This window comes from Myxine glutinosa, chromosome 3 (assembly GCF_964187855.1).
Source record: "Myxine glutinosa chromosome 3, kmMyxGlut1.1, whole genome shotgun sequence".
Taxonomy (NCBI): domain Eukaryota; kingdom Metazoa; phylum Chordata; class Myxini; order Myxiniformes; family Myxinidae; genus Myxine; species Myxine glutinosa.
Window position 1 is genome coordinate 139,709,418 of NC_136263.1, and position 27,166 is coordinate 139,736,583.

The 27,166-nt window shown below is 48.9% G+C and overlaps 1 protein-coding gene across 1 annotated transcript in view; it reads right to left on the reverse strand.

Moving 5' to 3' along the window:
* Positions 1-23,160: 23,160 nt before the first annotated feature.
* Positions 23,161-27,166, reverse strand: part of LOC137424157 (cell adhesion molecule 3-like) — a 327,688-nt gene continuing 323,682 nt past the window's right edge. Inside the window, exon 7 of the mRNA XM_078774641.1 lies at positions 23,161-25,747. Within this exon, the coding sequence (XP_078630767.1) occupies positions 25,635-25,747 (113 nt within the window). The 3' untranslated portion in view covers positions 23,161-25,634. The remainder of the gene's footprint in view (positions 25,748-27,166) is intronic.

Genomic DNA, 27,166 nt, shown 5'->3' on the forward strand with positions numbered 1-27,166 from the left:
TGGAGACGAAGGACCGGCAGGTGAGGACGCACATGGAAACGGTCAAGGTAGCCTTAGAGGACGAACTTGAGGAGACGTACCGGGGAATAAAAGAGGTGAAGCAGAAATTAGAAGAAGTGGAAGAAGGGGTGAGCGAAATTAAGAAGCGACGGAGAGGGGATAAGAAAGAGATAAAAGAGGAGATAAAAGAATTGGTCCGAAGTCTGTGTTCGGATCGTGATGATGTGCTCATTAACCGGATGAGGGATTCGCAGGTGATGGAGGAGAAGCGAAGAGGAAGAGGACCCGGTGTAAGTGGTGACCAATATGGTCGTGCGTATGATGCGCCAGGTGATTTAAGAAGCTTGGGGGTCGAGATGGACCCGGGTGTTCGTGAGAGGCCGTTGGTGAAGTGTGCGACAGGTCTGGTGTGCGAAAAAGGAGGTGTGCGAGAAAGTCCGACTCTGGGGTGTGTGAGGAAAAAGTGCGTGCCAAGGAGTGTTACGGAGGGTGTAAAGGGAGAATGCACGCCTGTGGTGAGTGTTACCAAGGATGTAACGGGAGAGGGTGTGCGAGAAAGATGTGTGACGGACAGGTGCATGGGGAAAGAGTGCGCTGTCAAAAGTAAGGAAGAGTGTACACCTGTGGTGAGTGTTACAGAGGGTGTAACGGGAGAGTGTGCGTGAGAAAGGTGTGTAACGGACAGGTGCATGAGGAGATAGTGCGCTGTCGAGAGTAAGGGTGAGTGCGCTGTCAAGAGTGGAGGTGAGAGTAGTAAGAGTGACACGGAGCGTGAGTTGGTTGTGACAGGTGAGAAAGGATGCACACCTGGAATGGTAGAGCGTGAGTGGGAATGCACGCTGGAATTGGTAGTGAGGCACGTGGTTCGGTGTGTGAGTGAGGGCACACCTGTGATTGTCACAGAGGAGGTGACCGAGGAGGGGGCGCGAAGAGGTGTGTTAGTGAGGTGTGCGAGCGACGAATGTGTGCCAAGGTGTTCGGTGGTCAGGTGTGTGACCAAGTCGGTGAGCGGAATGAGGGTACCGAGGTGTGTAAGGGAAGGTACGAGGAGCATGGGAACGGCTGCATGTATGAGCAAGAAAGGGGTAGCGTATGCATGTAAGCACGCAGGTGAAGCATCGACGGTGACCGGGTTAAAGGTTAGAACGACTTATAGCCGAATCGGGCCCTCGGTGCGCGTCGGGCAGCTTCGCGTGCCGCGAGGACCAGCGGGGATCCGAGCCGCGGCGGGTTCGAAAGAACCGCCGTACGCGATCCACGCTGTGCCTCGCTTGGAACGGCCGCGTCCGGGCTCCACTAGGCGGAGCGGGCAGCCCGACCGGAAGGGTCGTCATGGCGACCACTTTTTGTTGAGGCATTCCGGCAGGTCGAGATCGGGCCATGGGATGGCTCCGTGCCGAGATGGTGCGTGGGATCTCGGCCCGGTAAACCTCCTTCCCTGCACCGAATGCGGGACGTATCCAGCCGCTGGCACCAAACAACCCGCATTCATTGCTCGGCTTTACGAAGCCGGGCTTTGGACAGGAATTGGCGCACCGAGAGGCATTAGTGAGTAGACTGTGTGATGAGGATAGTGTTTTGGCCCCGAAATTAGAAAAAAACAAAATTTGATGATTGGCAAAGGATTGGCAGTAATGATTGGCAGATGATGGGCAGTGATTGGCAAATTTTTGATTTGTTGAAATTTGATGTGCAAAATTGGTAGTGGGAGATGCCCGATGTGGTGGGATGGCAATCCATCATCCCTCACAAACGTGGGGCAAATGCGCTATAGTTTATGGGGTGTATGGCAGTGAAAACTAGCCCGGGTGGGTTAGGATATTGATAGGGATCTAGAAGAGATTGACATTAGGTAACGTTAAGGTTAGTTAGTGACTGATACCTGTAGTGGGGACGCAGGTAGATTAGTGTGGATAATAATGACGAGGGAGCGCAATAGTTTAAAGGGACGACTGGGAAGCGCAAGTTTCAGAGGGGAGTAGTTAGATGAGATGATGCTGTGTGAGAACTGGAAAGGTGTGTGGAGTAGTGAGTGTTGTGGATCAGCGCGAATGCGCTTGGGGAGAGAAGGGTGCAGGCGGCACCAAGTATGAGAGCACAGGTGTGCAAGTACAGGTGTGTGGAGAAAGTTGGAGTAAGTGGTACGGAGTGGTGTGCATGGTGCGAAGGTGTGGATGGGGGAAGAGTGGACCCCTTTCACGAGTACCCAGGGCGGGTAGTGTAAGTGTTAGGTAGAGGGTATAGGTAAATTGTGGAGTGGATATTGGCATTTGTGGTGCGGTTGCAGAATGGTATTGTGGATGGGTGCATTAGTGTTGTGGAAATGGCTGGGCGTGTAGCCTGTTAGTGTGTGTAGTTGGTTTGGGCACTCCACCACTGTGAGGATGTCGGCCAGGTGAGGCCGCAGGTGGGCTCTGGGAGCCGGTAGTTGTTGTGGATGGGGCCCGAGGATCCGGAGGACGGACCCGGGTAGCCCAGTGCCAGAGAGGGCACCGAGTGGGGAGAGCGCCAGAGGGCCTTCCCCAGGTAGATAGGTTAGGGTGAGGAGCAGGTAAGCTCGGAGGCAACTGCAGTGGTGGAGGTGTGCAGGTGGGTAGACCTGCTGGGAGAGCTACACGTCGCGGCCCAGAAATTGTGCGAGGGCACCGGGAGATGAATCGGGGGAGTGAGACCCCAAATTGAAAAGCACCACAGTTTGGGCAATGGGAATTGGTTTTTAGAACCCATAGTGTAAGAGGGCCAATGGTTTGGCAGGAGAAAGACCCCGGGTAATGTAAAGTTGTTAAAGTCATTTAGGAAATAGTTAGGATTGATGAACCTGTCGCACCATACGCAGCCACTTGCCTGTGGTGATGATGACTCCACACCTGTGTTCCCTTGTTTTGTGTTGCAGGAAATGAGAATTGCTGTTGGATTTGTGAGACGCATCACGACGTGGATGAGACATTGGGGTGATTCCATCTCTCCCTCCTTAGGAGGGACTGATGATGAATTGGTGATGGCAAATTTTGATGAGAGTTGGAAATGGCAAATTTGATTGGTTAGGAGGGAGAGAAGACGAATTTGGTTTATGGGAGGAACGGGGAAGACAGTAGGGACGGTTGTTGATGTGTAAAGTAGATGTTTATGGGTAGTGTTGTGTTGTGTGGATACAGTAAGGGGTAAGGGAGGGGCAATGTAGGTTACCTGGTGGGGGGGGGGGGCGTACGGTAGGAACGTACCTGTCTCACCTGGTTCCCATGTGCCCCTAGTGTGCATTACCTAATGTTGCGTGCACTTTTGCGCCCTTACCACCTTACTCACTTGTCTTCTTCTTTTGTCTCCCACCTCCGAGGATCTGGCTTTGGGGCAGAGAGAGAGGAAAGAGAGGTGCTGGCTCCGCAGTTGTGGGCCTGCACTTTCGCTGCTTGCTGCCTGGATCGATACACCATATGGACCGCAATTTTTGTGGCCGCCCACCATGGACCGCAGTCTTTTGCGGCCAAGCACCACCCGTCGATGGACCTATGGGTCAACGTGGCACCTATGCCATACAGGTGAACCACTTTTAGTTGGCCCCCTGACGGCCACAATAAAGAAATGGTCGCGGTTGGCGCCTTTCTTTATTTTTAAAGAAGCAAGAAGGCCAAGTGCACCACATGAAGGCAAGACCAGCGGCAGAACATCGGCCGGCTGCGACACCACCGGTGACGTTGAACATTTTATTGGTGCACCGGATGGTGCTGACTGTGTTATGGGGTGGTGCTGTTGGTGCTTGGATGGGGTGCTCTGCACATTATTAAAGGCCGTAGGGCCACAGAGCACTCGTGGGTTGGTGTATCGATGCTGGCATGCGTGCTCTCTCTATGCATAACATCTGCATGTGTTCCTCCAAAAACAGGTCCTGGATCGTAGTGTAAATATCAGCATAGTCTTGTGTAAATAATGCTCCCTACTGGCTGTATGTTTAGTTTGAGGATTCTTTCCGCGATTCGGTTATCCTGTGGGTGTGTTTCTGTGAGGAGAAGGGTGCAATGTTACAGGGGGACATATTTACTCATTTGTGAACATCTGTAAAACTGTCGCACTCAGGGTAGAGTTAATAGTAGAGGGAACTACATCTGAGTGCCACACTAAAGTAGGTAAAAATTTATCGGGTCGGGACGCCCCGAGGTAGAGAAGGGTGCAATGTTGCGGATATGGGATTTGGCCTCCATCCATATCTGCTTGTAAATATTCCCCTATTTCCCCAATACTCCCCAACTATCCCCAATCCCCCATTCCCTAGTCCCATTGTCTGTAAACAACACTCTGTAGCCCCGACCTTCCCCTTTTTCCCCCATTAAATGTCGTGCCCAGGTTCACCGCATCTCACGTAGACAACTATAGGACATCTTGCTAGTTATTCTTAGTCTATGTCAGTTAAGGACTCGTTTCCATTAATTCTGACTCTTCGTTGCACCAGAATGTGATTGTATGGCACCAGTAGTGAGTTTAGGACCTCCCAATACCTCCCCACAACCTCATCTCCGCATCCTCCCATCATCTCATGGAACTACAACAACAACAACAACTACAACCACAGCGGGGGCGGCGCGGCGGCGGTGCGGGGAGTGGGCGTCCTCACTCCGGCTTGGTTAGCCGCCATTGCCCATGCGCTCCGACGGGGTTACCACGAAGGGGCTGACTGTCAGCTCCTCGTCAAGGGCGGAGCCCGGTAACCCCCCCGCACCCAATAAGAAGCGGCGGGCCGATTCCATCTGGGGCGGAGCTAACGAGCCGAGGGCGTGTCACTCCCCGCTGGATATACGCAGCCACTTACCGGAGGTGACGTCAGATGCGCCCCCAGCTTGAAGAGAAACAGACGCCACCTCCAGCGCGACGATACCTACCCGCATCTCTGGACCGGACCGAGTCGATTCTGCCCCTGAGCCAAGGTGCACCTTGAGCCATCGATTCTGCCCTTCCTTGCCATCAATCCCTGTGTGAGTCAGTCTTGTCCCGTTTATCTGTGGTCTGTCGGGGCTAAGATAAGACCGTGTTTAAGTGCCCACCTTCCTGTGCTGTACCTCTTGTCGGTGTAATCTAAAACGTTCTGCATACAAATATTATATCCTCCTCCGGAGGTCTTGAGAACTGTACCCCTGGTGTCGTGTCATTTAACCCAGCCGTTGTGTCCTTTCCTTAATTGATTTAGCATAGCGCGATTTGGCCAACGTTCGAGTGTAATCGGGTAAACTGTGCAGACGCGGTCATACCAAACCGCTCGGTAAACTAACATCCAAAACCGCGTCTGTAACAATACTATTGTGGAGACTTGGGAGGGTAATTAATGTGATTAATATTTCCCATGGAGAATGAAGAGGAAAAGAAACTGTTTTGAAGAAAGAAATGAGGAAGAAGAAACTTTATTAGAACTTGTCAGGCTGGCAGGATAGCTTGAGCTGTCCAGACTGGGTTTGAATGCTGACCAAGCTATATAAACTATCTTGGTGTCTCGCAGGCAGGGCGAGGCATCCATCTGCATGTGCCATCTCTTCAGACAGACGTTAAACTGGGCGTTTTGTCTGTAGAATTATTTGCTCGATGTTCGAGATCCCATGGTGTTCTTCATTAAGGCTAGACAAGCTATCGCCAGCACCCTAGCCAAATTCGAAATTCCCTCTCTACCGTACAAGAGGCACTGCATAAGTGGCACGGCTGTGCTCCCAGCAGCCGTAACCATCATACGGATTTTATGAATTTGACCTTGTCAGGAAATGACACAAGCAATTAAGTAGTGCACAGGTCGAAGATATGACCTGATCGGGCCTGGGGTGAGAAAAGCTAATTTCAGAAATCCTCTCTGTTAACAAAGATGTGAATCATGATTATGTATGTTAAGTCTTATATATAAAAAATATTAATTTCATTAAAATTTCGAGGACTACTAATTACATATTTTCCCGTACTCTGGAGATGTTGCTGTGTGAAGGAAGTCCTTCGGCTTTAGCATTCAGCAGGTCATGTCCTATAAAGCAAGACCGAAAGCCTAACAGCAGCATAGCCTGGATTGTTTGATAACTTAGTTGAAGAGGTTAGTATGACCTGGGTGGGGATACCAGTTAGCAAAAAAAATAATTTTTTTGAAGTACTGTAAGTGTCTAAGGTGTCTGTCACCATGGAAGTGAAGAGATTACATTGAGGCACCATATGGTTTATTCTATATGTTTGGAATCAACAATGAACCAACGATACACCGCTTCGATCTAATAACTTTGCAGTCACGACAAAGGGATCACAGTGATACGATTATATTTACTATATTATTATTATTAACGTTATTATTATCCTTGCCAGTGGAGAGAGTATAGCAATCTATAGCATTTGAGTCCATTTGTCTATCTTTGTTTGTCTGTCTGTTTGCCCGCACAGAATAAATATGATTTTCTCTGCAACCTTTGGTTCGATTGACAGGAAATTTTCACCATAGGTGCAACTCCACCTGGATATTTTTTTATTGATGATTATGATGGCATAGGTAATGTGGTATGGTTGTTATCTTGGAAAAACCGAAAAACTTTGCACCTCTATATCTCCGAAAGCTCTGCATAGAAAACATTGAGACGTGGCTCATTCGAAATAACTCTCCATACACAACAACAACAGGCATTTAAAGGCCATTTCCCTGCGAGAGCGGGGGTTAGCCAAATAAGTACTCTCCATGGGGAATAAAATATGTTAATGATGATGTCATAGGTGCCTCCATTATGATGTCATAATTCGACAAGTACAAAACTTCATCCGATCAAGATGAAGTTTCTTGAGCGTCATCTAGGGATAAATTGGGGAAAAAATAAAAATTATGACATCATCGGTCACGTGGTTCGGCCGCCATATTTGTTTTAACAGAAAAGCCTTAAAAACCACTAAAACCACGTCCTGGCGAGGATCTGCAATCTGATTACTCTTTCTTATTATTATTGCGAGGTTACTTTGTCCAAAGTGGCCTGAAGGTGACCCATGAAACCTAAGGCCTATATGTACTGTGTCGTTGGAAGACCCGTAATGCCGATGCTTTCGATATTTGATGGTCATTTTAACAATCGGTTTGTTTGTGTTTCACACTGAATGAAAAACATAAAGGTAGAGCATGGCGATTGTGATATATGACAGGTTCAATGATTTGTTTGACCTAGATGGCATATAAATCAAAATGGCGGTGGGTGGAGTGAGCCATCTGTATGCCGTTAATGACATCACAGACGTAGTCAAATCACATCACCTCTGTCATGTGGTCAGATCCTCAGCTCTGATTGGTGTATGTTTGTGAGAGACATACACATGGACAGACAAACACTGTTCTGGACGGGTTTGCCATATGGGCTACACCGTAAAAACAATCGTGTTTCTGCTAAATATCCTTTGATCAGAATTATGACGGAGGGATGCAATATTGTTCGCGAAATGCAAAGTTACATTCGCTCCACAATAGAATGCAGGTGTGGCTGGCACAAGGGGTAATAATTCCGCGCACCAGTGGGTGGCGCGAGCGTCCAGGCGGGGAACTGAAATGCATGCCCCGCCTTTCGGCCGATCGGCCATGCCCGGGGGCAAGGCGTGGCCTCGGGACATATATGCGGGCTATAAGCTCGAGCCCGCCCAGTGCTGATATGCGAGCTCTTAATAAAGATTCTTGTTTGTATCCACGCATTGTGGCCTACCTCTCTGGCAATCGAGTCATGTGTGCACAGCACCACACTGGTGACCCCGATTGGTTCAGCCGTTGCTGACCCCCGAACGCGCCATGGATACCAACGCCGTCGCAATCAAACTCCCGGAGTTTTGGGAAGTGCAAGCCGACGTTTGGTTTGTGCAAGCCGAAGCTCAGTTCCAACTCCGGGGCATCACGGCGGACGAGACCCGGTACTACCACGTGTTCGCCGCCCTCGGGCCCGGCACAGCCACCCGCGTCGTGTCCATCCTTCGGCGCCCGCCGGGCGACCACAAGTACGAGGCGCTCAAACGTCTCCTCCTCGCCACGTTCAGGCTCACGGAGGTCGAACGTGCCGACCGCCTCCTGGACCTTCCCGCCCTCGGCGACACACGACCATCCATCCGGATGGATTTCATGCTGTCCCTGCTTGGAGACCAGCGCCCGGATTTCTTGTTCAGCGCACTTTTCCTCCACCAGCTACCGATACAGGTGCGCCTCGCGCTGGCCGGTTCCAAAATCATGGAACCCCACGCCCTGGCCGGAGAGGCCGACAAGTTTTTTGCGGCCTGCGACATGCGGTTGGTGTACGGTGCTGCCGTAGTGGATCCCGGTGCAGAGGCTACAGTGCCCCCGGCTTCCCTCGTGGCCGCTGCTGCGCCCCGCACTACCGCTGCCACCACCACCACCGCCGCCGGCACGGCCGACGCGGCCGCCACCGCCGCAAACCTGGTGCTACTACCATGCCAGGTTCGGCCGCAAGGCTAAAACGTGCCGCCCGCCGTGTTCTTTTGACGGGTCGGGAAACGACCGGGCCAGCGCTCACTTGCGGCCCTGAGCGTCGGCCATTCCGGCAGCCTCCTGTTCATCACGGACACCTTGTCCGGGCGCCGTTTTCTTTGCGACACGGGAGCGCAGGTAAGCATCCTCCCTGCCTCCGCGTCCGACAAGCAAGCCGCGGGCCGGGGCCCTGCTTTGCTTGCCGCCAACGGCACACCCATCCGCACATTCGGGAAGCGTTGCCTCTCACTGCGGTTCGGAGGGCAGTGCTTTCAATGGTCGTTCGTCACCGCCAGCGTGCCAATGGCCCTGCTCGGCGCGGACTTCCTATGTGCGCATGGGCTGTTGGTCGACGGTAAGCGCAGACGTCTCGTCCAGGCTGAAACCTTCAGCTCGCTCGCTTGTTCGCTGAGCGGCTCGTTGAGCAGCTCGCTAAGCGGCTCACCGAGCGGCTTGCCAAGCGGCTTGCTGAAAGGTTCTGTCCCGGCGAGGTTAGTCTGCACGCTTCAGGCAGCGGACGGGTTTACCCGCCTCCTCGCCAGTTTCCCGGCCCTCACGCAGCCCACCATCTCAGCGGTGGCCGTCCAACATGGGGTGGAGCACCATATCCCCACGGTCGGGCCGCCGGTCTATGCCCGGGCACGCCGACTCGACCCCACGAAGCTCGCCGTGGCGAAAGCGGCGTTCGCCACGCTGGAACGGCTGGGTATCGTACGGCGCTCCAACAGCGCTTGGGCCTCTCCTCTGCACATTGTGCCAAAGCCCGGTGGCGGATGGCGGACCGCCGGCTCAATGATGCCACCACCCCTGACCGCTACCCGGTCCCGCATATCCAGGACTTTTCCGCCCGGTTGGCGAACACGACCGTGTTCTCCAAGGTGGACCTCATCCGGGGCTACTACCAGGTCCCCGTACAACCGGACGATGTCCCAAAGACGGCTGTCATCAACCCTTTCGGCCTCTTTGAGTTCCTGCGGATGCCTTTCGGGTTGAAGAATGCGGCCCAGGCGTTCCAACGGCTCATGGACAGCATCTTGCGTGACTTACCTTTCATCTATGTCTACCTGGACGACATCCTAGTCGCGAGCGCGTCCCGGGAGGGGCATCTGCTCCACCTCCGCACGCTTTTCGAATGCCTGGGCCAGCATGGCCTGATCATCTACCCCACAAAGTGCCGTTTCGGCATCGCTGCCATCGACTTCTTGGGGCACCACATCACCAGGCACGGGGCCGTCCCTTTACCGGCCAAGGTGGAGGCGGTCAGGGGTTTCCCGTGCCCCCGCACGATCAAGGGGCTCCAGGAGTTCCTGGGCATGGTAAATTTTTACCACCGCTTCGTGCCCCACGTCGCCCAGCTCCTCCATCCCCTGCACGAGGCCCTCCGGGGCAAGCCGGGCAAAGGTGACATCGCCTGGTCGGAGCCGATGGCCGCGGCGTTTGCAGGCGCAAAGCTGGCCCTGGCCAACGCCACCATGCTGGCGCACCCGGCACCCGATGCACCGATCGCCCTCACCACCGACGCGTCGGACTACGCGGTGGGCGCGGTACACGAGCAGTGTGTGCGTGGTGCTTGGCAGCCCCTGGCGTTTTGTAGCCGGCAGCTTCGCCCGCACGAACGCTGCTACAGCACCTTCGACCGCAAGCTGCTCGGGCTCCACCTGGCGGTCCGACACTTCCGCCTTCTGCTTGAGGGCCGCCCGTTCACGGCTTTCGTTGATCACAAGCCCCTTGTGTTCACGATGGCCAAGGTCGCCGAGCCATGGTCGGCCGGCAGCAACGTCACCTCTCTGCCGTGTCCTAGTACACGACGGACATCCGTCACGTCGCGGGTAAAGCCAACCCGGTGGCGGATTGCCTTTCCCGGTCCATCGCGCACGCGGTCCACCTCGGGATCGACTATGCCTGGATGGCGGAGGACCAGACCGCTGACCCCAGCATCCAGGCCTTGCGGACAGCCGTCATGGGCCTCCGCGTCACCGAGGTGCCGTTCGACGTCGCGGGCTCGGCCCTCCTGTGCGACGTCTCCCTCGGCCGGCCTCGCCCCATCATGCCTGCTGGCTGGCAGCACCCGGTTTTCGACGCCATCCACGGCCTGTCACACCCGGGCACGAAGGCCTCCCAGAAACTCGTCGCGGCGAAGTTCGTCTGGCATGGCCTCAGGAAGGACGTCCGCGACTGGGCCAGGACGTGCCTCGCGTGCCAGCGCGCAAAGGTCCACCGCCAAACCCGGGCCCCGTTGGCCCCGTTTATGGTGCCCGAGCGTCAGTTCGACCACGTCCACGTCCACTTGGTGGGACCTCTGCCCCCCTCGCGGGGGTTCACCCACCTCCTCACCATGGTGGACCGCACCACCCGGTGGCCAGAGGCCATGTCCTTGGCAGCGACGACTGCGGCTGACATCGCACCTGCTTTCATCGCCACGTGGGTTGCCCGGTTTGGTGCCCCCTCGGACATCTCGTCCGATCGCGGCCCCTAGTTCACGTCGGAGCTCTGGGGCGCGGTGGCGCAAGGGCTCCGTGTCAAACTGCACCGCACCACGGCCTACCACCCCCAGGCCAATGGCCTGTGTGAGCGCTTTCATCGCTCCATGAAGGCCGCACTCTGGGCCAGCCTCCACTACGGCAGCTGGGCCGACAGGCTCCCCTGGGTCCTGCTGGGCCTCAGGACGGCACCCAAGGACGACCTGCGCGCGTCCTCGGCGGAGCTGGTCTTCGGACAGCCACTGCGGGTGGCAGGCGAGTTTATCCCCGACTCCACGGCTCCTTGGTCCGCGGCGCAACAACGCTCCACCCTGCAGGAGGCCGCCAGGAGGTTCGCCCCGGTGCCCACGGCACACCACGGTTGCCCGCCCTCCAACGTCGCCCCGGAGCTTTGCACGGCGGAGTACGTTTTCATCCGACACGACACCCACTGGGCTCCGCTGCGGCCCCCGTACGACGGGCCTTTCCGCGTGCTGGAGACCGGGGACAAACATTTTACCGTGGACATCGGCGGTGCCCCGGATCGTATCTCCGTGGACCGCCTCAAGCCGGTCCACCTCGATGTGGACCACCCCCCGCAAGCAGCTCTGCCTCCGCGTCGAGGCCGCCCCCCGGCGGTCAGACCCCCGGCACCCCCCAGCCCCGCCGTCCCGCTACCCCCCAGCCCTGCACGCATCGCCAGGGGGCGTTTTGGCCGGGTCATCCGGCTTCCCCGCAAGCTCACCCTTCAGGTGCGTGGGAATTCTGGGGGGGCGCGTGTGGCGGGCACAAGGGGTAATAATTCCACGCACCAATGGGTGGCGCGAGCATCCAGGCGGGGAACTGAAATGCATGCCCCGCCTTTCGGCCGATCGGCCACGCCCGGGGGCAAGGCGTGGCCTCGGGACATATATGCGGGCTCTAAGCTCGAGCCCGCCCAGTGCTGATATGCGAGCTCTTAATAAAGACTCTTGTTTGTATCCACGCGTTGTGGCCTACCTCTCTGGCAATCGAGTCGTGTGTGCACAGCACCACACAGGTCTCGAATCTACCAGGAGTATATATGGTCCTTGTATCGATTGATTTCATTTAATTTCCTATATCTATCTATTTACATCTATCTATGTGGTGGTGTACATGCAAATTTGGGTGTTTACCGATTGCTTGTAGCTACATCTGGCCCAGAACCGATTTTATTAAACTTAAAGTTTACATATGTATAAATATACAGTACTAGCTGAATGCACCCGGCGTTGCCCGGGTTCTTTTTGAATGAATTTAATCTTCTGTACATAGGTCTTACTTTTATAATTCAGCTTTTACTCACAGCTGTAGAAGATTGACTACTATAATTCAGCTCGGATTTTAATTGCGAAATGGGCCCGGCTCGGCTGAGGTGGCCTCGACCGGCCTCACCACTGAGCCTATAACTTTCCCGGGGCCCGTCCCGACATTTTTTGTTTCAGATGTTTCCTCCTATCTTTCACCGTTCAGGAGATTAGCGCGTGCAGACAAACAAACAAACAAACAAACAAAAACTTTCTTATATATATATATATATATATATAAAGATATATATATATATATAGAATAGAAGAATAGATATATAGTAGGGGATTCAGCCTCGTGTTGGCTTAGCGGTTAGGGTGCCGGCTTGGGATCCTAGTAGTCAGGTTCACTATGTTTTTTCGTTCAAAATCATGGTAGATTAGCAAACCTATACATTTTTGGAAACGTTATTACATGGAAAATCTGAAAATCAATGTTTACATTTGCCAATTCCGACCAATTCGATTCGACCAATTCGACCAATTCGACCAATCGACCAATTCCATTCGACCAATTCGACCATTCGACCATTCGACCAATCGCTTCGATCGACCATTCGACCAATTCGATCGATTCGATTCGATTCGATTCATCGAATTCGATTCGATCGACCATTCGACCAATTCGATTTGCCAATCAATTTGACCGACCTTTGCTTGTGTGGAACGGACTGTGAAAACGATGCGGACTATATTGTCGGATACGACACACAGGACAGTGATGACGAACTCTAAATGGCATATTCTGTAATCGTGTATGTTTGATGCCATTGACTGCCTGTGTATATTTGGTCATTGACTGCCTGTGTAGATGTGAAGTTATACTGACTGCATGTGTATATATGATTTTGCTGACTGCCTGTGTATGTTTGGTGATATGAATTATTGTGACACATTTTGATGTTATTAACTGCCTGTACAAAATGATAACATGTATTTGATTATGCAACTTATCGCGAATATAAAGACAGTATTTTGCAATTCAAAACCTTTGATTCGTGTCTTACCATTCCCCATAGCACTAATTTGATACTTTCATTGGATTCCTTGTCCCTGAAAATATAGGTTTAGTATATTTTTAAAAGTTTTTAGGGTAATTCGAGGCAGAAATAGAACAAAATATGTATTTTACAGTGGCCATTTTGAAAATCCAAAATGGCCGCCATACAGGTATCTCTCCAAATGTAAACATTGATTTTTAGTTTCCTTATGCTATAACCTTTCCAAAAATGTATAGGTTTGCTAATCTACCATGATTTTGAACGAAATATAATTTATTGACATTGTGAACCTGACTATAGGATCCTGGGTTCGAATCCCGGTCGATCACTGAATTAACGCCAGGAGGGTTGACCCAGCCTGTCATCCTTCTGAGGTCGGCAAATTGAGTACCAGTTCACTGGTAATTCCCTGTGTGTCGCAAGAGTCGACTAACAGGGTTGGTGGCAGGAAGGGCATCCAGCCATAAAACATTGCTTCAAAAAGGGGACCACGGTGCCCCAAAAACCCCTGCTCTGCGGGGAAAAATGGCCTCTAAAGGTGGTTCATATAGTAGGAGATTTCAACGCACTTGGAGTAGTGGAACCAGATGAAGAGGAATGTGTTGGTAAGTCTGGTTGGGGAAAGAGGAATAGAAAGGGTTGGAGCTGGAGGTGAGGAATGGCCATAGCTGGTTCGTTCTTTCAGAAATGGGACAGCCACAGAAGTAGGCCTACTTACAGGATTGGACAGCATGGAAGGTAGTGTGGTCCAACCAAAAAAAAATTTCAAAATGTTTATGTCTCACCATATAATATTGTTACACATGATGAGGAGATAATATGTGTGAAATTTCAAGAAGATTGGTTGATATTTAGATGGTGCTACCATGTTTTGAAGTTTCACCATATATACGCAATACGGTTAAACATATACTATAACGGTGTCATCTGGAGCTTCACAATCTCACAAATTGGCGGCACCACACTCCTAATAAACATGCCACTAATGAGATAAGGGCTACATCATTGAGTCATAAAAATGCCATCTGGTGATAGTTACAAGGTGGTGTAGTGTTACAGCTATCCAACAGTGATAAACTAATTGCCCTCTAGAAGTCAAAAGTGAGCATGTTGAAGTAGTTTGTAGAATTATTCTCAGTGACACTTGTCTTTCTACCATACTATGTTGTTATAGTTTTAATCTCTGGTGGCTGTAGTCTTATAGGTTGTGATATTGAATTTTGAAGTGATTATAATATTCTTGGCTAAATTTGTTGATCAAAATACAGTTCTGCACGTGATTGTTTAACAACATATATGAAGGTAAGCAATTATAATAGTTTAACAAAATAAAGCATGTCATACAGTGTTATGTGTATTTTATACTATATTAACAATTTAATACTGCTTACAGTTAAACTTTAAATATTTTATTATTTTGTCATAATATATTTAGAAGAATTTTTTATTAATATCCATAAATAGTCCAAAGTATAATAATTAATATTGGCTACAACCGATTTCAGTACAAAAATCATGTTTTAATTTCAAATTGTGTCAATTCATAACGCATAATATCTGATGAATGTTTGTAAATGTAATGTTTATGTTTGGATAATTTAATAATAGTCATGCTATCTTTTCTGTTTCAGATGTCCAGGTCCAGGTGCTCTACAGAGATCTGGCTAATCGGACCACATTCAGCTGAACTGAAAGGCGCCAAATTACCGTCTAAGCGCGAGATACTTTCCGTCTTGTTCCATCATCATCATCATCTTACAAATAAAAAGTCTCTCCATGAGAGCGCGACTGTAGTTACGGATGAAATTCTGCCCTTCTGGCAAAAAGCAAGAATTCCCCACAGACAGCGTTATCATGTAATACGGGCGATAGAACAAATTGTCGAACAATGGAAAAAATTGAAGAAGAATAAAGAAAACAAGGCGAAGCGCTCAGCGAAACTCGTAGAGAAAGAGACACAATTTGCGGATAGTCTGGATAATCTGTTCGATATTGCCCACCAGGATGCCTTGAAGATGATGACAATAGAAGAGGATATACAGTTTCTCTTGGCGCAACGTGAAACAGGACGGCGAGGCTGCATGGGTTCAGTTGACGCGACATTAACAAGAAAAGAAGAACGAACAGCTAAACGCAAATCTGCCGCGAAATCACTCTTCACTAAAGAAAGTATGCGAAAGCAAGAAGATAGTCAGAGTTCGATCTTGCAAGATTCCCAAAGCAGCGAGGAGGACAACACGAACACATGTACCAGTACGACGTATGAAATAACTGAATCCGAGCGGAAGAGACGTAAAACTATTTTAAGTCCGGATCTAGCTATCGTATTTGATCGTACAAAAGTCAGTGACCGTAGTGCAACGTATATTGTGGCTACAGCAGTTAAAAGTCTAGGCGAAAATTTGGAAGATGTAGTATGCAGTCGCTCAACGATTCGTCGCAAAAGAATTGAATTCAGGAAAAATGTCGCGAGCAGGTTGAAAGATGACTTTGCGCCATCCGTGCCATTGGTCGTTCATTGGGATGGGAAAATGTTATGCGACATTACTGGAAAAGAAACCGTAGACCGTCTTCCAATACTTGTAAGCGGTGCAGACGTCAATCAACTATTGGCTGTACCTAAACTCGGAGCAGGCACAGGCGAAGTAATGGCTACAACAGTGAAGGAAACAATAGATGACTGGGGTATATCGGATAGTGTTGCAGCGATGTGCTTCGATACTACCAGTTCCAACACAGGATGTCGTTTGGGCGCGTGCATATTGCTTGAACAGAAATTGGGCAAAGATTTGTTGTATTTGGCCTGCCGTCATCATATTCACGAGATAGTTCTCGAGGCGATATTTTCATGCGCGATGGGTCCCTCGACTGGTCCGGACATTCTACTCTTCAAGCGTTTTCAAACGAAATGGTCATTCATTGCTAAAGATGATGTACAATGTGCGACAACTGACGACGAGGCTTTAAAGCATGTGACAGACGTAGCAGATGCCATAATAACCTTCGCCAATGAACAATTGTTAATACAGCAACATCGTGACGACTACAGAGAGCTCCTTGAGTTGACCATCATATTCTTGGGTGGAGTTCCTCTTCGTGGCATCAAAATCATGGCTCCTGGTGCCCTTCATCGTGCCAGGTGGATGGCGAAAGCCATCTATGCACTCAAAGTTTGGATGTACCGAAAACAGTTCACGTTGACTAAAAGGGAGGATGTCGCTTTGCGCAATATCTGTGTGTTTGTTGTGAGAGTGTACGTGAAAGCTTGGTTTGTCGCCCCATCGCCGATTCTTGCACCATCTCAGGATCTCGCATTTCTCAAACAACTCGATCAGTACATGGATATTAATTCAGAGATGGCGAAGGCCGCAGTGAACAAGATGTTGCGTCATTTGTGGTACCTGGGAGAGGAGCTTATCGCGTTGGCATTCTTTGATAATTCTGTGTCATCAGACACTAAACGAAAGATGGTGACTGCAATAAAGACATGTGACGAAGGAGTAGAGCCTAGTAAAAAAGCTGTAATTGACCACAAAGTAATTGCAGACAAAAGTTTGGAAGATTTTGTTACATCAAATACAAACCGATTTTTTAAGGCTCTGAATTTGTCTTCATCATTTTTGGAGATAGACCCAGATAACTGGGAGACCAATGACGCGTATCAAAGAGCGAGAGCAATTGTGAGTGAAATGAAGGTTGTAAATGACATTGCCGAGCGCGGAGTGGCGTTGATCACGGAATACAACAAATTACACACATGTGGCGAAGAACAAAAACAGTATCTTTTGCGCGTCGTCGCCGATCACCGTCACCGATATCCAGACTGTAGTAGAAAGGCCCTCGCGCAATAATTCCTGTATGTATGTACTATGTATATTAGTTTACATCATGTACATGTAGTTTGTTTACTGTCTTCTAAAGTTGTTATTGAATGTCAAATTTAGTCTCTGAATTTTAAACACAAGTATACAAAGTCGCACATTATACTTACAGTAATACTGACATGCAAGTAGTGATGCTTGAATTAAAGCGGTTTTGTCTTAAATATGACGTATTGTGTATAGACCAGTTAGTATAATTCGTAATACAGACACATGAGTTTATAGAGTATTATTAAACTGTATTTTTCCTGCAATATACCATGGCATAATACTAAATTGAAACGTTTTTTTATATTTTTTACTGTACCGTATCATATCATATCATATCTGTATCATATCCTCTCGACACGTTAAAATAGCGCCAAACGACAAAACTTTGAACCCCGGTAGCAACCTCTAAATATCAACCAATCTTTATGAAAATTCACACATGTCATTTTCTCATCACTGGTAACAATATTTTAGGGTGAGACATTAACATTTACAAAAAAAAAAAAATTTTTTTTTTTATTTTGGACCACCCTAATGGAAGGGAACTGGATTTGTTGGCAGTGACGAAGCAACAGCTGTGGAGGATTAAGGATTGTAAGGCAGGGACGGGAGAGCATGTCACCCCCCAGCACGAGCCAGCGGTGTTTGTTATACGAGCAACGGTACACGCCATATAGGCGGGGCTTCAATTGGGAGGCCCAAATGAAAAGGTAGAATATCAGAAATTGAAGGCTTTTTTATTGTAAACGATTCATGTAAACATCCGTTGAATCATATCACACGCAAATCATCAAAATCTAAACAGTATCTTACTATAATTCACCAAATGTCCCACAGTGATCGATACACTATGATCGTGATGATCGTGATCGTGAATCGTGATCGATAATCGTGTTCACAATCGCTATGTCGTATGTACTCCCGATACGTGTTTCCTTCAGTTGAAATGGGTTAGAATTCTCTCAAGCAGGGATTCAACCCGTGTCCTTATAAAAGGTCTTTGTCCGAGGTCACCGAGTTCAATCGGTGCAGCTGTGCAGCGATCAGTGCAGCCGTTTGTGCGGCACCCGGGAAAACAACATCGTCACAATGAAAACATCGTCACAATGAACATTATGCGAACGCGTATGTTATGCGGGAGTCCAAACCTGAGAATGCTGGAGACTAAAGCTGAAATTGGGAAAACGAAATAGCCTATTTTACTCCTGGAGATCCCAGGATTATCCACCGAAAATATCGTTGCGATCGGTTCAGCAGTTTTTACGTTACCTTCGAACGGACAGACAGACAGACAGACGGACGGATATTTTGTGAATTATAGTAAGAAGAAGATGCATGAAGAATAGGAGGGTAGTTTAGACCAGGGATCAGAAGATGATTAGGTGGGGGAAGTGCAGGGATAACATCGCCGTAGAGTACAAGGAGAGGTTAAGGGCCAGGGATGAGGAACTTAGCAAAAAAAACGAGAAGCTTGGAGGAGTGGAAGAAGTATGGAGAGGGATTTAGGGGAATTGTAGAAGTTTTGTGTGGAAGTACATCAGGAAAGGGTACGTTGTCTATTCAAGGCAGAGCTCAGGTATGGTGAATGGAGGAAGTAGCAAAGGCAGTTGGGGTAGGGGGGGGTGGGGGTGGGGAGAAGGAGGTTTGGAAGAGGATAGAGGGGGACAACTGGATGCAAGGTTGCTGCATCTGTATGGGCAGAGGAAGAAAGCAGCACTGAGGGCTGTGGCTAAGGTGAGGAATGATATGGAAGAGGAAGTGTATTAGTGTATAACATGTTAAAAGAGGATGGTGCGAAGAAGATGATTTCTAAATTGGCTCATGTTAGCATTTCCATCGTAAATGTATGAACAGGACACAAGAAGAGGGATGAGGATAGTATAAGGACATGAAGAGGGAGGTGGTGATTAAGGATGGTGGTGGGAGGCTAGTGACAGAGAGGGGTGCAGTATTGGAGGTGTGGGAAGGATATTTCAAGAAGCTGTTGAACCGGGGAGGAAGTAACGGTGAGCTGGAGCTTCGTGTTATGTGGAAGGGAAAGTGGAGCTGGGATATCATGGAGGAGGAGGTGCGAACAGCAGTAAAGAGGATGTAGAAGGGAAGAGCAACAGGCATTGATGAGGTGTGTACAGAGATGAAAGTTGCTGCTGGAGAAGGCAGAGTTAGTTGGACGAAGAGGTTGTTGAATGTATATATGAGAGAGGATTAAATCCCAGAGGGGTGGAGGACAGGGACAATTGTGCCGATATGGAAGAGGAAGGGCAATGTTCATGATCCGGGGAAGAACAGGGGCATTACACTCCTTAGTCATGTCATGAAGGTACTGGAGAGGATTCTGGGCGGGAACATAGGGAAGAGTGTGGAGATTAAAATAGACGAAGAGCAGCAGGGGGTTTAGAAAGGGTAGAGGAATTACAGATGGGATGTTCACACAGAGACAGCTTGTGGTGAAGAGGTTGGAGGTGCAAGGTCAAATGGCATTGGGATATATGGACCTGGAGAAGGCTTATCACACAATCCCGAGAGAGATGGTGCTGGAGATACTGAGATGGATGGGAATGCTGGAAGGAGAAGTTAGGTTGGTGGAAGGGATGTACAAGGGAACGAAGGGAAGAGTTTTGGTTGGTCAGGTAATGTCGGATGAGTTCAGCATGAACATCGGTTTGAGGCAGGGATGCTCTCTCAGCCCAGGTAATGGAGCTGTCAAGCAGGAGCCAGGAGGGTAAACACAAAAGGTATTCTGGGGAGGATGTTGTTTGTGCATGATCTGGTTTTTGTGCTGTGGAGTGGGCGGGAGATGCAGGAAGTACTGTGGGAGTGGAAGGAGGCATTTGAGAAACCTGGGCTGAAGATGAGTATGGAGAAGACAAAGGAGATGTGGGTTGGGCAGCAGAGAAAATAAATGAATACTGTATCAGATTAGAGGGGAAGGAGATCTGAGAGGGAAATATGTTTGAGTATCTGGGGGGAACAATGACCTGGGATGGTAAGGGGAAGAGGATTCAGGTTGGTGCGAATGTGTGGAGGGTGGAGGGAGTAACGGCAGACAGAAAGATATGAAGGAAATTGAAGGGAAAGTTTTGAGAATTGTGTGATGCGGGCCTACCTTTACGGTCTCGGAACAGTGGCACCGACACTGACCAAAAACATGACCTGTAACCTGTAAAACCATGACCTGTAAACAGGTATTGCTGTAATCAGCATTGAGGGGGCTTCAATTCAACCAATCACGTGACCAGATTCAGCACATGAATGAAATTTCGATATTTGATGATGTCAATGACTGTTGCTCCTGATGCAGGTGGGCTTCAGGACTCGTGGTCCTATTTATACTCTGTGCTCCGAAGCGGAATTTGCGGTTAAGCAATCGGTTACGTAAGTGCGTACGTACATGTCGGCATTTTTAAAATTTATTTTCTCGGCAACCGTTGGTCTAATTGACACAATTTTCAACATAGTATGCCTCTACTCATGTATAGTTGCGTAGTGATAATTATGACATCATATATCACGTGGTATGGGCGCCATCTTGGAAAAACCTAAAGTCCTCACTCAATTTTGCGAATATGGAATCTCAAAGACCGCTCGTCCTTCCAAGATGTTCTTGCATCATAATCGTGGATCTGCACTGAAGTTGTGCATCTGATATTTTTTTTGCATCATTGACCTATTTTTTCGGATTTTGACCTAATTAACAAAAAAAAAACCTTTTCTGATCATAACTTGAATAATTTTCCTCCGATTTTAATGACGTTCAGTTTTATGGATAAATTGTCAGTGGGGACACACTTTCTTTATTCACCCTCTATCCCTAAATGTTGAAGGTCAAGGTCGTATGGTGGTCCGACAAAAATATGGTCATCATGGGATCGTGGGCCAGGGGTAAGTTGTACCAGTCATCCAGGCGGTCGTCAAGGGTAAGACTCCCCCGGTCGGATAAAGCTTACCCTTGACAATCGCTTTGTGATCGCAGACATCTAGTTCCTTGTTGGCATCGTTGTAAGGGACAAAAGGTTGTGTCCTGAGGTTCCTGGTCACGTCTTCTGTAGTTGATGCTTTGTGATGCACATGTGTGTGAGTTACAGAGTACACAACCTTTCATCCCACCAATGTTTGTCTAAATCACTTTTAAATTTCACAATTGTGTCCAGTTCAATCTACTGTGGGAGACGCTGTTCTAATCCTGGACCACTTTTAGCCTTTATTGATATAGGAGATCGGTGACACCTTCCTTTAGACCTTCTCTACTCTTCCAGCATCCTTTTTGAAGTGGTCGTGTCAAAGAACCACCTTTTAGAGGCCATTTCCCCCCGCAGAGCAAGGGTTGGCCTTTTTCGGGTGGCGCCAAAGGATGTTGACAATTATATTCTAGTTGAGGCCTCACCAAGGTCTTGAAGAGTACTGGCAGAGTCTCGTCCTTCTTATTCTTTCATATGCAGCACAAGGCTGTGAGGTTGCATCATTGGCCGTGGGTGTGCTTGTGATGCCGATGTAATGCCCTCTGTAGGTTAGGGCAGGAATTTTGAATTAGGCCATGGTGCCAGAGATAGAACACCGTGGGAGCGTTAACGTCCACAAACTAATGCAAGCGGACCCGGGACGCCCAGTTTAATGGCCATCCGATGGGATGTGGATGGCTCACACATTGATGAATCACCCTGCCTGCGAAACACGCTGGCATTGTAGGCCTGGCATTCGACTGAAGGTGACAGATTGATTATAGCTTGGCCGATATTCGAACCCCAGCTAGACAGCATTTAGAAGCCATTCTGCAAGCCCCAGAGCCTCCCTGTTAAGTTAGTTGAATGTCCTTTTGATAACACCGAGTTGTTTATGTAAGCCTCGCTGAGTACCTGTGGATAGATGTTGATGGAATTTCAATTCACTCTCAATTGTAATACCCAGCTACGTTCTTCTCACTGGTCATGGCCTGTAGTTAAAGTCAAATCTGCATCAAGACAGACACGTGATGGCTTTGGAGCTCCCCGACCTTTGAAGCAACAGTCCGTGCAAGCGAAGCATGTTTTGAGCTTCGTATATAACAAGCAGAGAAACTGGACGCCCTCTGGCCCACACCTTTTGAAGGTACATACTCGTGGGAGTTTTTTTTTAACCTACCAAAAGACGCTCACGACTCCATGCCGTCCTGCCCCGTCGTGCGCGTGACATTGAGCAATTTCGCAGGTCTCGCGCACCTCCCTCTCCATGGGCCTTAACCTTGACCTGCTGCACAGGGGGGCAGTCGCACATACAGACACGTTCCGACTATAACGTAAACACCGCCCTGGTCGAAAATCCCATAGAAACCAGTAAGACATTTATGTGGGTCTCTATTGGAAACCACGGTTTATATTGGTTTGTACAGGAATCAGTGGAGTTTCCAATAGAAACCAAACCATATTCAGTTGAAACCAATAGAAACCATTTGATAACTGGTCCAGTAGAAACCATTCGAGGTAACTGGTCTGAAAACCCATAGACCAACCAAAATACTTTTATTATATTTTGTTATAAAAAACGCAAAACACACAGTTTTCCATATATAATTGAGTTATAGCCATGTTCTTTATAACAGGGTTTCCCTGTTGAGTCTTTGTTGTAGATGTGAATGTATGTTACAGTGCTGATGTTGTACAAGTTATTTACAAAATGTCAGGACATTTTTGGCAGCAGTCGATTAACTGGCTCCATATCTGGAACTGGTCTTCCACTGGTCCAATTGACCTACTATTTTTTTATTGGTATTTTCTACTGGTCCAGTATTTCACTTTCTTATTGAAAGCAGTAGATCGTATGAGTCCATTTTCCTATGGGATTTTAATGGGATTTAGCCTATTGGTTTTCCATAGGCTTTTCGACCTGGGCGAAGACACGTGATGCAGCATCGTGAGCAATTGGCAACAAGCGCTGGATGGCGGATCAAATAATTACCTATTTCAGCCTGGCTTCGATATCACGCACATCAAGTGTGCAATACGGCAATGATGTTTTGTGATTAAAAATAATAATAATCCTGCCGTTAGTCAATATAAGCAGTGAATACAATTTCATACAAACGAGGTTTATTAGCCAGAAATTATGGACAATTAGCAGGCAAACAAAACATAAACAATGGCAAACTCCAAGCCTGTGCAGCCCGCAGGATGTACAGAGTATGGCGCACATCAATAGCTGAAGAGGGTTTAACTGGCATGCCTTCACGTTACAGAACAAAGCAGCACATCGCTCAAAGAGGCTTCACGCCACACCAACCACCTGCAGACTTCACCACACCGAAGAATCCCCAACGAGACACCAACCTGCATCGACATGCAAGGTTTCACCATAGGCTGGACTCTGGAACAAATGCACCATTCGACATTTTCCCCCGCCCACCTCTGGAGGGCCCCTGCCCTCCAGCCACGTAGGACACGCCTCCCAAATAGCAGGTGCCTTCAAGGGTCCGACAAAGTATTGTCCACCACAAGGAAATTACGCCAGTCTATAACACCAATTAGTTTAATGAATAAACAGTCACTTTTAAAATACCTATCAAATGCAAGGTGGATCAAACATACGGCCAAGTATTAAATAGACATTAATACGACTTTAGTAGAAGAGCAAGAAAGCCACGACTGTCACAGTAAACACTAATTTTACCATCTCGTACACACCTGCAAAATTATCGGTACAAATGTGGAAGGTATTCCATAACACGATTCAATTAAATAAGAAAAATAACACAGCTTTTATCCACCACATGTGTATACGTGAGTACAAGCGTTATTTGTCCCCCTGTAATCAAGGTAGCGTGTGCATGGCAAATTGCAGGATAAAGATCATGGATAAGGACATTGCACAAGGACAATGGATAAAGACAATAGATAAGAACAATGGATAAGAACAATGGATAAGGAAGGTGAATAAAGACAATGGATAAAGACACTACATTAGGACAATGGATAAAGACAATGGATAAGGACAATGGATAAGAACAATGGATAAGGATGATGAATAAAGACAATGGATAAAGACAATATATTAGGACAATGGATAAGGACAATGTATAAAGACAATAGATAAGGACAATGGATAAAGACAATGGATAAATACAATACATTAGGACAATGGATAAAGACAATAGATAAGAACAATGGATAAGAACAATGGATAAGGATGATGAATAAAGACAATGGATAAAGGCAATACATTAGGACAATGGATCAAGACAATGGATAAGGACAATGTATAAAGACAATAGATAAGAACAATGGATAATGATGATGAATAAAGACAATGGATAAAGACAATACATTAAGACAATGGTTAAAGACAATGGATAATGACAATGTATAAAGACAATAGATAAGGACAATGGATAAAGACGATACATTAGGACAATGGATAAGGGCAATGGATAAAGACAATGGATATAAATAAGTGACGGTTTGATGTAGCCAGAAAAGGCCATGCCTTTCGTACAAAGCCTGAGGGTTGGTGTTGCCGTTTTCCCCTTATTCCCTCTGAGCCCCGAGTCGGGTAATGAAATCGGGCCCACCGTGGATGCTGGGAATTGACCTTCACACGAGCACGCTCGACATTCCACGTGACGTATGAAGTTTTTAGTGGCGTTCGCACGCCACAGCAGGCAGCAAATTGAGAACGCAGCTTATTTCTCCATTGCAGTTGAGAAGTCTTATTTTTATTTCCTGCCAGTAACACCCAGACTACTTCTTACAACCAGCGCTACTACCCCCAATTATTAACATTTTCTTGTTGGATCGGCGGTGAAACGTTTTTTTGACCCGAGTCTTTCACAAACTGGCAGGCTAGGCCTGTCGTTCGACTGAAGGTGGCAGGAATTTGGAAATTTTCCAGGATGCTGGCGACACCTCGCCTACTTTTCGTGGAAGACGTAGTGGACCGACTGGTGCTATAGCATGCAGGACACCCAGTTTAAGGTCAATCGGAGGGACAGAGGGACGCACACATGTTGATGAAACACAAGGGCGACGGTTTACAGCTGGGTCGAGATTCGAACCCAGGCTGGTGTAGCTGATCAGTGTAAGCTATATACCGCCAACCGTCGTAATACCCCGTAATACCGTAATATCCATAATACCGTAATATCCATAATACCGTAATATCCATTGTCCAAGCACTACACCAGGCCAATGAATCGACTCTGACGTTTTATATACTATTTACCAAAAACGTGTACCTGTGTGCATCATCTCTTTAATGGGAATTAGCATACGTCACGTGACGATGTAGGTAGGCTGATATGCTACCTGGTGCAAACTTAGAACAAATGTCACACGTTACTGTGAATGATACGGTCATCAGCGGAAGCCATATTCACGAAGACTAATGTTGCGCTTTTAACATAAGTACATTAAATATCACGTGGTCTATAAGTGTTTGTAGGTATCGGGTTCCACATTGCGTTAATGGCGGGCTCAGACAGCCAGCATGAAATACGGGTCGATGGCGGGAATCAGGGAAACGCTTCTCCGGCCCCGCAGCGCGTCCATAGGTCAGTTTCAGATGAAATATTCTTTCTTCTCGTCGGCACCAGGTGTGCCCGGTACCTCCGTGCACGCCTCGCCCTCCTGCGACCCCTCCGGCCCCTTCGCCTCGTGGGTGACGTATGTACCTGCAATGGAAGAGTGGGGAGGGAAAGACGTCGTGGGATTGCTGCAGTTGTGCAGGACAAGCGCGTGCTGTGCTTGCGTCACCAGACACCGCAACACAGATGGAAAAAAGTGCCAAGTGTGCGAGCACAAGCGCGAACCCCTGGCAGGTGATTCAATTCCCACCGGGACTGCAGGGAAGACATTAGCGAAAGCTTTTGACAGAGTAAGCGCCATTTGCTGCAATAAACAACAGTTGGACTAATAGTGTCACCTGGATATTTTCCCAGCTGTGTAATGTAATGTAACCCTTTAAGGCCGATATTATTCAAATATGTAAAACAAACCTTCTACCGAATTGGGTAAAGTGAATTGATTCCGAAATTCATAACAGACAACTAATGTATGGATGTGTGGCGGACACGAAAGCCCACTGGCGTGGTGACATCATTCCGCGCACCAAGTGGGCGGCGGCCACGCCCGAGGGGTAGGCGTGGCCTCAGGATATACACCGGGTGCGCAGCCCGGAGCGCGCTAGTGCTACAGTGACCTCTTTGAATAAAGAACATTAAACTTACCGCGTTGTCCGCTTCCTCCTTGGTAGCAAGTCGCGCGCGTAGCACCGCGTGCTTCATTGGTGACCTCCGACATTCGAGTCAGCTGTCGCTGACTACCCGAAACCGCCGCAACAATGGCTACCAACGCGGTCTCCATCAAGCTCCCCGAATTCTGGGAGTCACAAGCCGAAGTTTGGTTCCTGGAGGCGGAAGCCCAGTTCCGACTTCGAGGCATCACGGTGGACGAGACCATGTACTGCCACGTGGTCGCCGCCCTCGGGCCCGGCACGGCCACCCGCGTCGTATCGGTCCTAAGGGATCCACCTGCCGACGGCAAGTACGAGGCGGTCAAGCGTCTCCTCCTCGCCACGTTCGGCCTTACGGTGGACGCACGGGCCGATCGCCTCTTGGACCTCCCCGAGATCGGGGACACGCGACCGTCGGTCCGTATGGACCATATGCTGGCGCTCATGGGCGACGAAACCCCAAACGCTCTATTCCAGGCGTTGTTTCGACGCCAGCTGCCAGCACGAGTCCGCCTCGCTTTGGCTGGTTCCGCGTTAACGGAACCCCGTGTGCTCGCTGCCGAGGCTGACAAATACGACGCGGCTTTGGACACGCAGGCGAGTCTTGGCGCGGTTGCCGCTCCCGAGGCTCCCGAGGCTTTCCCCGATGTACCGCACCTCATGTCCGCCGTCACGCCCCGCCCACGACGTGAAAAAAACCGCGGCCTCTGACGCCGCAGCTGCCCGCCTGGTGTTTCTTCCACGCCAAGTTCGGCCACGAGGCTCGGCAGTGTCACCCGCCGTGCTCATTCGGCAGGTCGGGAAACGGGCGAGCCGGCGCTCGGTGGCAATGGTGAGCGTCGGCAATTCAAACAGCCTT